This window comes from Perissodus microlepis, chromosome 5 (assembly GCF_051167445.1).
Source record: "Perissodus microlepis isolate ML-2025 ecotype Zambia chromosome 5, ASM5116744v1, whole genome shotgun sequence".
NCBI lineage: Eukaryota > Metazoa > Chordata > Actinopteri > Cichliformes > Cichlidae > Perissodus > Perissodus microlepis.
Window position 1 is genome coordinate 21,740,321 of NC_140465.1, and position 17,617 is coordinate 21,757,937.

Genomic DNA, 17,617 nt, shown 5'->3' on the forward strand with positions numbered 1-17,617 from the left:
GATAATAAATTAGGGAGATACTATGGCTCCAGCAGAGGTATTGACATCTTTTTTAAAGAGTACAGAGAGCCAACACCCTTAAATAAGTATGGGGATAGATTATGTATTTGTCTCATCGCCAGCAGCTTCATCTTTTCCCTCTATCTATCCCTCTCATTATTGTTTGTGGTAAGAGCGGTCGAGCATGAGCCCGCCTGCTCTCCAATCTCCATATTAAAAATCAAAGAAAAGGTCAGCTTAACAACACCTAAACTGTTATTGACGGGTCAGGGGGATGGAGGAGGGGGAGAAAGGAGGGGAAGGTCGGTAATGCAGATAAATACCATAGGGTTGTGAAATTAAAACTGTCAAAATATGCAGATTAGGAGGGAAAGAGTGAGATCATTATTGAAGAAGAGTGGATGTGCATGTGGTTCTACTGTAGAAGGCACCTGAGGGTAGACAGTTATTGCAGTACTGAAGGAAAATGTCGAAATTTAGAAAATGCATTTGTATGTCTCTGTACCTGAGAGGAGAACCTATATTCACAGCCCCATAGAATGTATAAGGTAAGCAGGTTTAAAGATATTAAACTGACCTTGGGATCATAAGCCCACTTTAGAAAAAAATCATGCTCTACTTAATCACTCCCTGGTACAGTGAGGATATTGCTGACTCCCATAATCATTGTCATTTTTTATGGCATTTCATGCTTTAGACACCAGAGGTGGACCAGGAAAAAAAAGGAAGAAGAAGCTGGGAGAAAGGCAGTGAACTGGAGAATTCTGATGACTTAAAAACAAACATGTGCTACCTCAAACCATTTTTCTTTGAAAAGGGGGGGAATGATGAGCAGATGGGTCTCTTTCACTGCAATTCACAGGAGTCCTCCTTGAGCAGTTCCATTAACCTTTTATCACTGTATGGAGCACAAAAGATCATTGCACAGGCACAGTGTCTCCTGGCCTTACTTAGATAGGCAGGGGGTGGAATTTTAGTATTAATTCAACAACCATGCATCATTACTGATACTCATCCTGTGGTGTAATTGCTTTGTGGATCACAACTGCAGTGATCTGTAAGAGAGAGACTCATATTTTTTACATGTGTAAAATTCAGACGTCAGATTGCATTCACTGATTTAACAGGCAGTCACACAGCGTTACATCAACATTTTACAGCAGAGAGTTTTGCTGACTAAAAACGCCATGGGCGGCATGGAGGTGCGTTGGTTAGCTTTGACATCCCACATCAAGAAAGGGTTTAAATTTCCTAATCTCTGGACCTTTTTTCTATGGAATTTGTTCTCCTCTGACTGTGTAGGTTTCCTGCAGGCTTCCTCCCACAGAACAAAGACATGCATGTTAGGTTAATTGTTATTTCTAGATTGGCTGTTGGTGTAAATGTGCTTAACTGTGTAGGATAAAGTTTTGCACGTGAAAAATGAAAATGTCCAAAATTTGAGCTTAACACAATCCCAGCAGTTGGGATGATAACAGCAAATTATCAGCAGCTGCATGGTAAAGTACTATAACTTTCCAATATCAAATTTCATAAAAGAGGCGGTATTTGAGTTTCTTTAAAATACTTACATGTGTTTGGCAAGCCACTTTGCAACCCACCTCGACCCCAGCTCCTCACATTTGTGCTTTGATGCCTGCTCTGCTCTGTGTGTGTGTGCGCGCTCCAGAACAAGAGCCATACAGCTCTTCTTTTTTTTTTTTGATTGATCCATTTCAGTAAAATCTAACTTCATCTCTTTCTCCTACAGATCCATCCATGCGTCACAGGCAGAAGACAGTGGTGACAGACATGTGCTACCCAACAGAAATATCCAGCCTGATGGACTTTGGCACACCAGACTGCTCGCTAGGCAAAGGTACTGCGGCGCTCCAAAAGACAAGATGTTGCCTTGGTGACAGCAGGAAGTGAGCATGGTGAAGACAGACACAGAGCTGTCAGCTTGACTTGTGGGTGCAATGGGGGGTTAAAGCTGAGCAAAAGGCTGCACAGACTAGAGGGGGGTGAGAACAGTCAGATAACAGCACTTGGTGCCTGACCACGAGGGCTTTACCATCCATCGCAGCCTTTGATTTATCGCAGCTAAATAACGTGTTTTGTTTCCCAATGCAAGACACAGAAGTGCTGACACCAAATTGGGAGACTTGATTGATTCTCAGAGAAAAACATTTCACCCTGCAAACCGCTTTAATCTGAATGGAACTATATTGATGTTTATTGCGCTAGAGTTACAATGCAGCATGCAGTTATTGCAGGGCTGCGTGGCCACTTACCTCCTCCAATCACTGCTGTCAGTGTGCAGCTCAGGATAATAGCCTCTGTCAGTTTCTGAAGTGCCGCAGTCAAAGTGACCAGTGTGTATCCGTGGCACAAAAGGTATCGATCATGAGGTCAATTGATTGTATGTCCATTGTTGCTTGTGTCCGTTAGTGTTTCTCATTCTAATGACTACTATTGTCCGCGCTTATTCTCAAACCAGAAAGTCTGCACTGTAATTGTAATTCCAGTCTTTTCTACCAAGTCTAAAGCCTCAAAGCTGGAAGAACATGCTCGGTTGCTGTTCGACAAGTCTGATGTCATTTCCATCGACAATGAGCACCGGCTCTAGTGACCTCGGCCACTCATTCTCCTGCTTCTCCCACTGCCTATTGTTGTTTTGAGTTTTCTTCCTTTCCTCCTTTTTTTATACAGCCTGTACTCTCTGTAGGCAAGCTAATATTTTAATCCCACTTCATCCTAACTCTCTATCAGCCCTCCCCAGTGCTGATAATGCAGACTGACAGGTCAACCGTTCTCTGCTGAGAGAAGGGAGAGCAATACAGCAGAGGAGAGTGGAGGGTAGAAAAAGAAGGCTTTTAGGATTTCTTCTTGCTTTAATGTTAGCAAAGCAAATGAATGACATAGTGATACAGGGAGTTGAGCTGAAGAATAAGGGCACAGAGGAGTGGAAAATTTCAGACTGAAGAGGTGTCAGAATAAAAGCAATACTGTGAATAAAATTTGGTGTAGCTGCACCATGACTTTAGATTTATGAAGTACTACATTTGACGAAAAAAAGTATCTATTTAAATAAAGACAAAGAAAACAGATATAGAAAGGTTCAAATATTAATCTAAGTGAATATAATTACATTATTATTAGATTGAATCATTCAAAAGTTCTAATAAACTAAATCAAGGATTTATGATGCAGGCCATACCCTAAACCCAAAGCATTTGCAGCATCTGCCTTTCTCTACAACGAGATAAATCTCCTTCTTTTTGATGTCTTACAATAACTGCCAATGAAGAGTTACTGTTGCAATCTTTACTCTGAGCTGTGATCGGACAGAGAAAATGAGCCTGGCAGTAATCCTTGAGGTGTCAGTGCGTGACTGACAGATCCATTGCCTCATGTGACAAGTATCTGGTTAGACCACATTTGATCTTTGGACGGAGTTAAAAAGCTAAGCATCAACCTCTGACAGCCGGGACAAACGGCGCAGCTGCTCTGAACTGCTGTCACATCTTTACATGCAAGAGATTTAACTGAAGTTTCTGTGACATACAAACACTCCTACACACACAAATATATTATGCTTACACTTTAGTATGCTAGTTATGTTGCTCAGGTGCTCATAAACTTAAAAAAAAGAAAGAAAGGTTTCTATCTAAGTGGGCCCTTTAGGCTGTATTAATTCAGGTACAGCCCTGTCTCTTTTCTTCAAATCACCTCACTGTACCTGCCTTTGGGTTTCGAGCCTGAAGAGGCTCGAGAAGAAAACTGGACCAGCCTTCGCCTTATTTATTATTAATCTGTTCAAACACATCACCAGTTCCTATCTAACGTGGCACAGTCTGTCCTTACTCAGCATTGGGCAAAGACCAACCCCATCCCCGGAGGGTTAATGATAAGGTGCATTGCTCATACTAATGTTCTAATCTCACTGTGAAGCGGTAAGGCGGTTTAGTTTGAAGTAATTCGCCACTGTTGTGGTCCTTTTTCTCCTCTTTAAAGTGCTTTATACTGAAGTTTATTTGGCTGTGTTTGGAGGGGGATTTGTTTTCCTTTCTATGGCCAAAACACACATTTGCATCCAGGAAGTGAGCACTGTACACTCATGTAGAGGCCCACAGAGAGTGCATAGCTTTCACAGAGGGGTGTATCCTCTTGCGTTCAGCTGGTGGAGTGTAAAAGCACACGCTTCACAGTGTTCTCGGCCATCAGGTGGGGTGAGAATGCCACTGACTCACCTGGCTCATTACCTGAGGGCCTTGGTGCAGTTTGTATTCCCCGCCCCCTCCACCCTCCCACACGTGTGTAGGAGGCGGGGGGAGGGGGGGGGGGGGGGGGGAATGAAAAGCGGTAGTGGGCGTGGGTGAATGTTGTCCTAGTTGCCCGTGGACACCTCGTTACGCAGGTACACAGAGAAAGAGGCTCGTTTGGTAAGAAAGGGGGCAGGAAAGGTAGCGAGTTTCTCTCAGGGGATGAGTTCCTGGTAACCTGTTTGGGTGGAGCCACAGAAAGCAGAGCTGGGAGCGGCCGGACCGGCAGAGCAGTGTGCGTGTGTGTGTTTGTATGTGAGGTTTGAATGGTCTGTGTGTGCACTGGCCGGGACGCATAGGTGTGCGTTTAATTTTTTTTTTAAATCTGCTATGAGAGCTCACACCGAGGCTGACAGTGGAGCCGAGCATAGCCTGTGCCGAGAAGGACATGAGGTCCGAGAAAGAGGAGGGGAAGGCCGGTGAGTGATCAATAGAAAATAGACGGTGAAAAAAGACTGTGTGTGTGTGTGTGTGTGTGTGTGTGTGAGAGAGAGAGAGAGAGAGAGAGGGGGGGGGGGGGGGGGGGGGGGTGAGTGGGTTTACTGTTCGTGTCCTAATGTGTGTGCTTGCCTGGACTGATTACATAATAGGAATATAAAAGTTACAACAAAGCTGATTAATTTCTGAAATTTCACGTTTGAGACTGAAATTATTTGTGATGCAGTGTAACAAGCGCTGCTGTAGGATACGCTACATTTGACTCAGGCGTTTTTATTTGGTACATGTGTAGCGCCCCGGACTGTGTACTCCACTATAGCCGGGTACGCCCTGAGTTCTAGTTATCTTAAACTTACTTAGTTGCCCTCAGTGCAAGTTCCCCTCATTTACACACGTATAACACACAGATACACTTTTACCTTACTTTGAACTATAGATAAGAAACAGTACTAGACACAAAATCTTATGTTTAAACCAAGCAGGTTTACTGAATGAACTGGTAAACACCCAATAAATCAATAAAGTAAGAAGTCTCTTGCAATGACAAAATATAACAATAATAACAGTTACGCAGTTCTTTACTGTAATGGGCCCCACACACACACACACACACACTCTCACACCACCCAGTTTCCCAAGTCCCCTCGGTGCAGGCCTGGATCGATGCTAGGGTGCGTAGGAACCAACGGTCCTAAAAGAAAACAAAATGGTGCTCCTACCTGGAAACCTTAGTCTTTTGTCCACAATACACTCACGGCACGCCGAGAGGTCCGTCCTTTAGGTCGCTGAGCTGCATGCTTACTCCTTTTAAGCAGCAAACCTGATCGGCCCGCCTTGGCAGTCAGTAGCCTCCCACTCCGTGCAGGTCAGGTGACGCCCAGCGAAGTCCGCCTTTATGGCTAACTCCGATTAGCCAAGTTAGCACGCCGCTAACTAGGGATATTTCGAGGCAACAGTGCAAACCAGTCCGGGCTGCACCACCTCACAGTCACGCTCTGTTACTCAGCCGTGGGCGTGGGATGATTTATCCTCACTGTCCATTGGGAAAAGTCTCTGTAGACGCTAGCCGCATCTCGCGCACGCTTTCCTCTCTCCTCTGCTCTCTCGTGGCTGCCTCCGCTCTTTCGTCTCTCCTTCCGCTCGCTCCCTTTCAAAGTAAAAGCACCTAAACACACTTCCTTATTACTACTACCAACACAGTAAAATGAACAACAGAACTATTCAGATATATACAACTGGAAATAAAACTTAGCCCCATAAAATATACCCAGGCTACATCCTCCCCCTTCTAATCGTCTGGATGTCCTCATCAGACATCTCCCAAGGCGACTGAAAACAAATAAAACTCCACACATCTTGAATGTATAAGAGACACTCTTAGAACTTCACTTTTTTTTTTCGTTTACACATTCCCCAACTTTATCACAACCCCTCTGTGAACAATAGTAATAGGTTGGTCACTAGCCTTCCCTGGTTCATCGTAGGACAGTCTCAAAACTGGCTTTATTCTTCTCTTCCCAGTCGTCCCTGACCTAAGGCAGTTGCTGACCTCTTCCCCAATACTCCGTCTTCCCCTAGACCTCTTTGAGAGAGGTCTTTCCTTCTCCACTTCTGACTCTGTATCGGTGTTCTTTACATCACCAATGTCATCTGCTTCCTCCTGAGACTCTTCGGCATTGCCCTCAGATAGAAACATAGCTTGAGCGTCATCCTCCGATGCCAATGGAGAATTGTCACTAAATGACTCCTCCCTCAACACTTTCTCCACACAGTCTCTGTACCAGGCATGTGGCCTCTCGTATTCTACATCTGACGATCCAGTCGACTCCCCAGTGTCTTGACTCACGTCTCTCCTTTCTACCCTCTCTTTTCCTTTTCCCATCCTGCGAGTCTGTGGTCTCACTGGCACTTCATCTCTGGCCATGCCTTCTGCCAGTCTCACTTCTGTCCCAATCGGTAACAAATGATCTCTGTGTAGGGTTCTCACACTACCTTGACCCGTTTGTGGCTTCACCCTATACACCGGTAGGTTGGGCAGTTTTCCCACAATCACATGTGGTACAGCGTTCCATTTGCTTTCCAACTTATGTTTCCCCTTCAACCCCAGATTCTTAAGGAGTACCCTGTCTCCCACTTCCAAGGCTTGGAAACTGACTCGTCGATCAAAAGCTCTTTTGTTCCTCTTGTGTACCTTATCAGCAGCCTCATTGGGTAATTGATAAGCTCTCTGCAAATCCTGTTTCAAGTTCGTCACATACTGTGAATGAGTCTTCTCCTCAGCTCCATCAGGAGATGCTCCAAAACAAACATCCACGGGAAGCCTAGCCTCCCTCCCAAACATCAAAAAATAGGGAGAATACCCTGTGGCATCGCTCTTTGTGCTATTATAGGCATGAACTAGCGACCCTACATGCTGACTCCAAGTTTGCTTCTTCTCATCCCCTAGTGTCGCTAACATTGACAACAAGGTTCGATTGAATCTCTCGGGTTGCGGATCCCCCTGGGGGTGATAGGGAGTTGTCCGAGACTTCCGTATACCCAATGACCGCAAGAGCTCACGGATTAATCGGCTCTTGAAGTCTTGTCCTTGGTCAGAATGTATTCTGGCAGGCAATCCATAGTGCACAAAATATTTGTCCACCAACACTTTGGCAACCGTGGTGGCTTTTTGGTTTTTGGTGGGGAAAGCCTGTGCGTACCGGGTAAAATGGTCAGTTACCACCAAGACATTACCTATCCCCTTGGAGTCTGGCTCCATAGACAGAAAATCCATGCAAACCAAGTCCATGGGACCCTTGCTGCTCATCTGGTGCAAAAAGGCTGCTCTCTTGTAGGGTGTTTTATGGGTGACACATACCCCACAGTTTTTGACATACTGCTCCACGTCATTTGCCATTTTTGGCCAATAAAACCGATCTCTCAGAAGGTCAGTGGCTCTTTCTATTCCTAAATGTCCCATATCATCATGAGCAGACCGCAATACCTGTTCTCTGTATTGAGAAGGCAACACAAGCTGGTACAGCTCATCCCCGGACTGCTTTCGGGTTGTCCTGTAAAGTAACCCATCTCTCATGACAAGTTTGCTGGCCTCCCGCCTCATTAACACAAACTCTGGGTCAGAATGGATACCTTTTGGCCAAGTACCAGTGTTCAGCGCATCGATCACTCTGCCTAGGGCATGGTCTGTTCTTTGAGCTTGTCGCAACTCTGGCCTTGACACCTGCCCTACTGCTGACAGACTTAACTGAGTAGCATACACAGCTGGAACACACTCGGGAGGTGCCCCCAACTGATCGATGTATCTCGCATTGGTCTCAGTTGCATCATCCAGGCATATTCTCTTACAAATAGACTTTACGCCACTTTGAGAGACCTGATCCCATTCTGTCTCCTTCAAGTCATCAACCATGTTTCTCGATAACAAATCAGCATCTATATTAGTCTTGCCAGACCGATACTGAAGATTAAAGTCATAACTAGCTAGAGCCGCGAGCCATCGGTGCCCTGTTGCATTTAGCTTTGCAGTGGTAAGGACATACGTCAGCGGATTGTTATCAGTGCGCACTGTAAACTTTGCGCCATACAAATAGTCATGGAATTTGTCCACGACGGCCCACTTCAAAGCCAGGAACTCTAACTGGTGCACTGGGTACCGCTGTTCGGGGCAGCTCAATTTCCGGCTGGCAAAAGCCACGGGCCGCAGCCCCTGGGGGTGCTCTTGGTACAACACGGCCCCAAGACCTTTCAGACTGGCATCCACATGAAGGGTGTATGGCTTGTTTACATCGGCAAAGGCTAGCACAGGGGCAGTGGTCAGACACTGAATGATGTGGTGAAAAGCATCAACACACGACTGATCCCATCTACTCCCAAAGGGCTCTGATTCCTTCAAGTAGGTCTTTCCTTGTCCTGCCTGGCCTTTCTTACTGCGCTGCGTAGGGGCATAGCCTTTGGTGAGTTCTGTGAGTGGCCTTACAATGGAAGCATAGTTAGCTATGAAGCGGCGATAGTAGCCGCAGAACCCCAGGAAAGATCGCAAGGATTTCAAATCTGTGGGCACCGGCCATTTAGTAACCGCTTCTACTTTACTCGGATCGGGGGCAACACCCTCTGCAGACATAATGTGTCCCACATACTTCACTTTCGGCTGACAGAACTGGCACTTATCCAATGAGAGTTTTAATCCCACTTCTTCCAGTCTGTCTAGCACCTTCAAAAGTCGCTCCTCATGTTCCTCCAGTGACCTGCCAAAGACTATTAGGTCATCGAGGTACACTAGTACCTGCAGGAGGTTCATGTCCCCTACGGCCTTCTCCATCAATCTCTGGAAAGTGGCGGGTGCCCCTGTGATACCTTGGGGCATTCTCTCAAACTGATAGAAACCCAACGGACAAATGAACGCGGTCTTTTCTTTGTCCTCCTCCGCCATGGGTATCTGGTAATAGCCACTGCGAAGGTCCAGGACAGAGAACCACTTACTCCCTGACAAACAATCAAGTGCATCATCGATGCGGGGAGTGGTGTACTGATCAGGAATGGTTCGGCGGTTTAGTGTTCGATAGTCAATGCACATCCTGATACTGCCATTTTTCTTTCTGGCAATGACAATGGGAGAGGCATAAGGACTGCGAGATTCCTTGATAATGCCAGCTTGTAATAGGTCTTGTATGTGTCTACGCACATCGTCAATGTCAGCTGGTGCAAGACGCCGTGACCGTTCGCGGAATGGTCTGGAGTCTGACATCCGAATGTGATGCTCTACCCCCTTTGCCAGACCGACATCCCATTCACTGAGGGAAAACACATTAGCCCTCTTGGACAACTTCTGTCGGAGCCGCTCTTTCCATTCATTTGGCAAAGGTGAGTCACCAAAATTTATGAGAAGGGGATCTAGCTCTCTCTGATCTTTCCCCTTTTTTGAACAAACTTCAACTGCTGCAGTTACAGTATCAACCGTACACAACTGACCCATAACGGTCCCTTCTGGGAGAACGATATCCCGGGAGGACTGATTCTGCACTGCCACAAAAAAATGGTCTACCTCCAACGCAGAGCTAGGCAACACCATGGGCTGCAGCAGCACGCCAGCTGGCAACGGAATGGTTGGGGATGCTTCCACCATTAATATACCTTTGCTGAGTGGTTCTTCTAGCTCCACCCGGCATATAGCATGACAGCTTTGACCGGCCGGGAGTGACAGGGAGCTGGGCCCAACCCACTTCACCCAGCCTACTCCACCCTCATCCTCTACAGGGATCTCCACAGGAGCTGGTGGGGTTAAAACTCCAGCTGTTGGGCTTACAGTCTGCACGCTACTCACGCCTACGGTGTCCTGGCACAAGGTGGCCAATCTCTGGAAAAGGGAGGCATTGGTGCCTATGATCATGGGGGTCTGGTCCGGACCTCTGGAGTTGGGACAGATCAAAGCTAAGACCGAAATGGTCTCGTGACCTCCTTTGCCTTGCTCAGGAAATTCCACATCCACAACGACATAGCCGAGATAAGGGTAACTAGAATCACTCAAACCCCAGATGGCCAGACCTGAAACTGGGTAAATTGGGACACCTGACAAGTGCTCCTTATACCAGTTCTCAAAAATGATGGTTACTCTTGACCCACTGTCTAACAAAGCATTGCACGGTTCACCATTTACTCTGACTTGCTTTACATTAGATGGACCTATCAAACCTTTAGGGATCCCTCTGTCCTCTAGCATGACTACTTCACTCCTCTTAACTGAACACACGGTATCACCTGCATCAGGGGGTTTGGGATATGATTCCCGTCGTTTGGGCTTTTTCCATGACTGAATGAACCTCTGGATAACCTTGGCCTGGTTTGCGGCATTTCCACACTTACTAGCAAAATGCCCATTTTCTCCGCAGCGGTAACAAAAGTTGCTTTCTTTATCACTGGTGCTACCTGTCCATGCAGAGTTCAGATCAGACCTGGACGGCTCCACTCTCAAAACTGGAGAGGACACAACAGACCTATGCTCTCTGGCGTCCAGCTTCTGCTGCAATCTTTTAACCCGTTTTCTCAGCGCAACCACTTCGCCATCTGCTGAATTCTCTACACCGTCAGTCTTGCTTGTTGGAACAGACTCTGCAACTTCTCTTGGTGCGGGGCATGACTGGTTTACCACGGATGAAACCATAGACTTCAGTTCTCGAATCTCAGTTTTCAGATTCTGAATTTCAATCTGTCTGTTATCCTGTTCTGATTGTGCTTGGACTTTGTGTGCTACCAGATGCAATTTAGCCCGGGAGGCTTCATATTCCTCCTCACTCCTGATCTCACTTAAGAGCTCTACAAAACTGGGTGGGGTTTCTTTCCTGTCTCTCAGCTGGAGTTGCACCAACATCATGTCGGAGTACACGGCACCCCTAAGGAGCTGTTCTACTCTGGCCCTATCTACACGGTGGGCTTCAATCCCACCACAACTCACTACCCTGCTCAGCGACTGCTCTAATCGCCTCAGAAAGTCGGATAGTTTTTCCTGCGGTTGTTGTTGTAGTAACCGAAAAGCAAAGTACAAATCCTCACCTGTCTCAGCACTGCCAAAAGCTTTTGTAACAGCTTCTAGACATTGTTCTGGGCTAATATCAGGATCAGCTGTCCTCACAGCTTTCACCACCGCTAGTGCTGGACCTTTAAGACTCTCAATGATTCTGCGCCTCTTTTCTTTAGCAGAACTGTCACTCTCCTCCACCATTAGGTGTGCTTGTTCAACCCACTGTTCGAATGTCTCTTCTCCAACCGGTGTTGGTACTGTGCCTGAGAACATTCTGAGTCTACGATAACTACTGCCGTCACTGGAGGGTCTCTCCATCTTTGCCAACAAATCGCCCACAGCACGGATTATCGACTCTGCAGAATTACCATTCTCCTGTGCCTCTGCCCCGCGTTTCGATTTACTCTGGGAAAAATCCTCACGAGGCGAAGCTTCAGCTGTCACTATGATGGACCACGGCTCACCAGCCCCCATAGGGTACACTTCAGGTGGGATTCTTGTGGCATCTACTTTCTCTTTGGTTTCACACAGGACAGTTAGCCTATCAAGCGCTTTGTTGCATCTCCGGCCTCTCACCCGCACTCGACCCAAAGCTTTAACACTCTCCAGAGTGTGTTCTATTTGGTCTATCTCCACTCCTTCGGGAGTAAGCACCATCAGTGTGTGAGCCTCATCTAAGGTCTCTCCACGACTCCATTCCTGAAGCTTCTCGAACAACTCAGAGTGCATAGCTTGAACATCCATGACCAAACAATATCGAAGTTACTGCTTTTATCTCAAAATACACGTGCTTGGGAACTTCAGACTGAAACAATAAAATATCCCAGCGGTGCCTCCATTTTATGTAGCGCCCCGGACTGTGTACTCCACTATAGCCGGGTACGCCCTGAGTTCTAGTTATCTTAAACGTACTTAGTTGCCCTCAGTGCAAGTTCCCCTCATTTACACACGTATAACACACAGATACACTTTTACCTTACTTTGAACTATAGATAAGAAACAGTACTAGACACAAAATCTTATGTTTAAACCAAGCAGGTTTACTGAATGAACTGGTAAACACCCAATAAATCAATAAAGTAAGAAGTCTCTTGCAATGACAAAATATAACAATAATAACAGTTACACAGTTCTTTACTGTAATGGGCCCCACACACACACACACTCTCACACCACCCAGTTTCCCAAGTCCCCTCGGTGCAGGCCTGGATCGATGCTAGGGTGCGTAGGAACCAACGGTCCTAAAAGAAAACAAAATGGTGCTCCTACCTGGAAACCTTAGTCTTTTGTCCACAATACACTCACGGCACGCCGAGAGGTCCGTCCTTTAGGTCGCTGAGCTGCATGCTTACTCCTTTTAAGCAGCAAACCTGATCGGCCCGCCTTGGCAGTCAGTAGCCTCCCACTCCGTGCAGGTCAGGTGACGCCCAGCGAAGTCCGCCTTTATGGCTAACTCCGATTAGCCAAGTTAGCACGCCGCTAACTAGGGATATTTCGAGGCAACAGTGCAAACCAGTCCGGGCTGCACCACCTCACAGTCACGCTCTGTTACTCAGCCGTGGGCGTGGGATGATTTATCCTCACTGTCCATTGGGAAAAGTCTCTGTAGACGCTAGCCGCATCTCGCGCACGCTTTCCTCTCTCCTCTGCTCTCTCGTGGCTGCCTCCGCTCTTTCGTCTCTCCTTCCGCTCGCTCCCTTTCAAAGTAAAAGCACCTAAACACACTTCCTTATTACTACTACCAACACAGTAAAATGAACAACAGAACTATTCAGATATATACAACTGGAAATAAAACTTAGCCCCATAAAATATACCCGGGCTACACATGCCTGATTTAACTTAGGCGCCTACTTGTTAAGATAAGATAAGAGATAACTCTTTATTGTCATTGCACAGTCATACATAGTACAGTAGTACAATGAAATTGGAAAAACTGTCCTACATCGGCACTACATATAACACAACACGACACGATATGACACATCACAGCGCAACAAACAACACAACACAGTATATTAACTTAGTATAAAAAAGAAGAAGAAGTGTATGTGTTATGCACACTGTTATTATTGCACATTAATTATTATTGCACCTTGTTATAAATATAAATATTATTGTTATTGTTTTAAACATTGTTACCTCCCCCCTAAAAAAGTCCAGGGAGGTATCCAGTCAGGTCAGCTATTTACATTGATCAGGGCTATTGCCCTGTTGTAAAAGCTGTCCTTGAGTCTGTTTGTTCGGGACCTCAGCAGCCTGAATCTCCTGCCAGACGGCAGCAGCTTAAACACCCGGTGTCCTGGGTGTGTGCAGTCCCGTAGGATGCTGCGTGCCCTCTTGAGACAGCGAGTGCTGTACAGGTCCTTCAGGGAGGGAAGAGGATGTCCAATGATTTTTTTGGGCCATGTTGATGACCCTCTGGAGTGCCTTTCTGTGTGCTGTGGTGCAGCTGGAGAACCACACACCGATGCAATATGTCGGCACACTTTCAATGGAGCAGCGGTAGAAGACGGTCAGCAGCTCCTTCTTCAGGTCCATTTTTCTGAGGATTCTCAGAAAGTGGAGACGCTGTTGGGCCTTCTTTAAGACCGCAGAGGTGTTAGAGCTCCATTGGAGGTCTGTGTCTATGTGCACACCCAGAAACTTGAAACTGGAGACCCTTTCCACGCACTCCCCGTTGATGCTGACAGGCTGCAGCTCGGACTTCCTCCTTCTGAAGTCAACTACCAGTTCTTTTGTCTTGGTGGTATTGAGGTCCAGGTTGTTAGCTGCACACCAATCTGTCAGCCTCTGAACTTCAGCTCTGTACGCCGTCTCATCTCCCCCTGAGATGAGCCCCACCACGGTGGTATCATCTGCAAACTTGATGACTGTGTTGTCTGGGTGGGAACTAACACAGTCATGTGTGTACAGAGTGTACAGTAGGGGACTCAGTACACAGCCTTGTGGAGAGCCGGTGTTGAGGCTGAGGGCTGAGGAAAGATGAGGCCCCACTCTAACTCTCTGTACACGGTCTGAGAGGAAGTCTCTGATCCAGCGGCAGGTGGTAGAAGGAAGTCCAATTTCCAGCAGTTTAACTATTAGTCTGTCCGGGAGTATCGTATTGAAAGCAGAGCTAAAGTCAACAAAGAGCAGCCTGGCGTAACGGCCCTGCACTTCCAGGTGAGAGATGGTGGTGTGGAGCGTTGTAGCGATGGCATCTTCAGTTGATCTGTTAGCTCTGTATGCAAACTGGAGCGGGTCGAGTGTGGGTGGCAAGCAGGACATGATGTGACGTCGGACCAGTGTCTCGAAGCACTTCATTATAACAGGTGTTAGAGCAACTGGTCGGTAGTCGTTGAGGCTGCTAATGTTAGTACGCTTTGGCAGTGGGACAATTGTGGCTGACTTTAGGCACGGCGGGATGCAGGACTGGGACAGTGAAGTGTTGAAGATCTTAGTGAAGACCCCAGCCAGCTGGTCTGCACACTCTTTTAGGACCTTTGCGGTTACCCCATCTGGTCCGGCGGCCTTCCTGGGGTTCACTGCCCTCAGTGTGCGCCTCACCTCATATTCCTGCACTTATTGTCCCGATGTAAAGCGTGGACTTTGTACATTTATTTGACAGGTAGACTATAGATTTATTCAAAACAATATCATTAGTTTATAAAAAAAGACATCTCCACTGCGCCTCGGATTGCTTTAATGCTCGATTAATCGGCGCTTTTATTCATGATCGATCATTATAATATTTGCTAGGTTAATCCTAATTGTTTTCTAGAACAAACAGAAAGCTAGTGAATTCACTGTAGCAGAATACACATTTGAATGGCAGAAACAATATGTTTTTTTAAGTAGTAAAAATTAAAAGTTTGAGAAAACAGTTAATCAGCTTAGTTAGGTTTTGACAATCAGATCATATATCAATTGACTGATTTCACCTGCTCTAATATTAAGTAATCGAACCAAGCTTCTCTTCTTGCCAGCTGTGATATTGAAGTGGTTCTCATAATTATATGCCATGAAATGCTGTTAGAATTACTGAAGTCACATTGTTATAAAACTGATGTTTTTCCCCAATACTGTGTTATTATAAGTCTTACTTTTTGATCTGACTGTGGTTCATTTTTTTTAATACTCACAACCACATGCCTTTTCCCTCCACTATAAAAGCTGATTAATTTAAATCTATTCCATATCCCAGGATTATTTATTTTACTTAAGTAAAAGTGACCTACATACTGTATGACACGTTTATATGGATGATCTTTTAATCTTTTACATTGTGCATGAACTGTGATGTTTTATCAAATTCATGTTCGGTATAAAGGAGTTTAGTAGCTCAGCAGACATAATGAAGCTGGCCTATAATCTAAGAGCTACGTTGGCCGTTGTGTTTGGATTCATTTAGGAAGCAGACGCACTGTATTATCCAGAAAACTGAAAAATTAAGATGCGTTATGTTTGATGGAAAATTAGAAGATCTTCTGCTATGGAGAATCTTTTCCTAGATGCCATGAAAAGGTTTCTTTGATGCTGCTGTGGGTGTGTGTCTGTGTCTGTCTACACATTCAGATGGACTTGTTGTGGTTGTTTATGAATCAATAGAGATGAGTTTCATCCCACAGTGTGTTGCATGACTCGTACAGGAGCTCATGTTTGCTGAAGCCTGAGGTCACCGCTCAGAAATTTGGAAGACAATGAGTTTGACCGACTGCACTGCAACGCACAGATTGTTCTTTTGCTGTTGCCGTCCCACTCACTGCGCTGTTGTGAAGTTATTCACCGGGGCCGTTACACACAGCGTGTGGCACGTCTTTACATATAAAGTCAAGTTTGTTTGTTTTGTTTTCTGATTTCTTCTATCCTGTTTCTGTTTGATCTCCCTGTGAGCTGTAACTACCCTGAGCTAATCATAGGCCGTTATTGCTTTCAGCATCTCAACAAGTGCAACGGTTAACGAGTACAGAACGGGTAGTTTTTGCAGTGTTTTACATGATTTAAATTTGAGTAAGGCTTTTAACATTACACACATAAGCTGCAGCCCAGCAGGCGCCACCTGCAGTTTGTGAGATTATTCAGGCATGCTCCAGGACATGAGGGACGCTGTGTATCAAAACACGTGGATTTCCAGTTCTGCACAGACTAGATCCTGTTGTTCCTAGCTGATGTTAAGGCTTGTCTGCAGATTCAAACTGAGGGTTGTTCGCCATTTTCTTCTTCAGCGATTGACATCATGAACCCAACCTCATACTCCTTTTTCAGTATTTTCTTTTCTTCTTCAGGATTCATAGTTTGTTGATATGCACAAGTCCATTTATGTTTGGGACTTAAGTGAGTTGACAAAGTATTTGATGGCTTCTGGTTGCTTTGTTTCAGATACTAACATGGTGGCATGATGGTGACTTTACAATTTGATGGTAAACACCTCAGTTCATTAAACAACTTTAGTTTGCCAAACTGTTTCTTGACTGTAAAATCCTTCTATAAAACCACAATTAAAAAAACAAGGAAAGAGATGTGATGTGTCTAATGGTGACCTTTTAGAGGTGCTAGTTGAAAGCATTTCTTCTCCTTGGACAAGCCATTTTTCTCCTTCCAGGCCTGTGGGCTTTCTCCAGAGCTGCATATTTATAATACTGACATGAACGTGGTATCGATCTTCTAATCCTTCTCTTGTTAAGAACGCAGGAGTATTTCCCAAACTGTCAAACTATGCCTTTAAAATAAATGCAGTATGAAAAATCATAGCAACCTGACTATGTAGCGTCTGTTAAATCCTGTGTGGCTTTACCACAGGAGCTTGTGCTTTATATCTAAGCAGATGTATCTGAGTGAAAACAGCTTGAGCAGATTGATTGGCTTCTCCGGTGTCTCACATTAGAACAGGGGGAAATTGTTATATATGGTGTAGCTTTAGAGGGATGAGGTCATTTCGATTGATTGAGCTGAAAGCTGGATAATAGTACATTCCCTGTACAGTCACTTCAGTTTTATTCCTTTGTCATAAACTGAAGGAGTGCCCTTTTCAGTTCCTTCATGCCAGCAGGGTTAAGTAATCACTGGATGATTCACTTTATGTAAACAAAACCAATGCAGAGGGAAGGATGCCAATTCCAAGTGACATCGAGGGCGGATGCATCTCTTGACCATATTAAAACTATTTAAATTACTTTCAAGTTCTCGGAGCGTCCAAATGGAGCGTCTTTGGCAGAGTGCCTAATCTGCACATTATAAACACGTGAATCAATTACAGCTATCTTCACTTGGCATCCTTGCACTGACCTCAGTTGTAATGTAACCCCCTCCCCCCCAGGCAATTAATTAATAGGAACTGTTCCTGATAGATACTGTATACTTGCACAGATGTACATTCCAG

At 45.6% G+C, this 17,617-nt stretch overlaps 1 protein-coding gene across 4 annotated transcripts in view; it reads left to right on the forward strand.

The window, feature by feature from the left end:
- kaznb (kazrin, periplakin interacting protein b) overlaps positions 1-17,617 on the forward strand; it is a 151,335-nt gene that overhangs the window by 101,271 nt on the left and 32,447 nt on the right. For 3 of the 4 annotated variants that reach the window (XM_084928763.1, XM_084928764.1, XM_084928765.1), the window contains one exon: positions 1,751-1,858. In XM_084928763.1, coding sequence (XP_084784889.1) covers positions 1,751-1,858 — 108 coding nt within the window. Of the gene's footprint in view, positions 1-1,750; positions 1,859-4,456; positions 4,724-17,617 lie in introns of those variants that run through there. The other variant, XM_084928766.1, reaches the window with a different exon arrangement.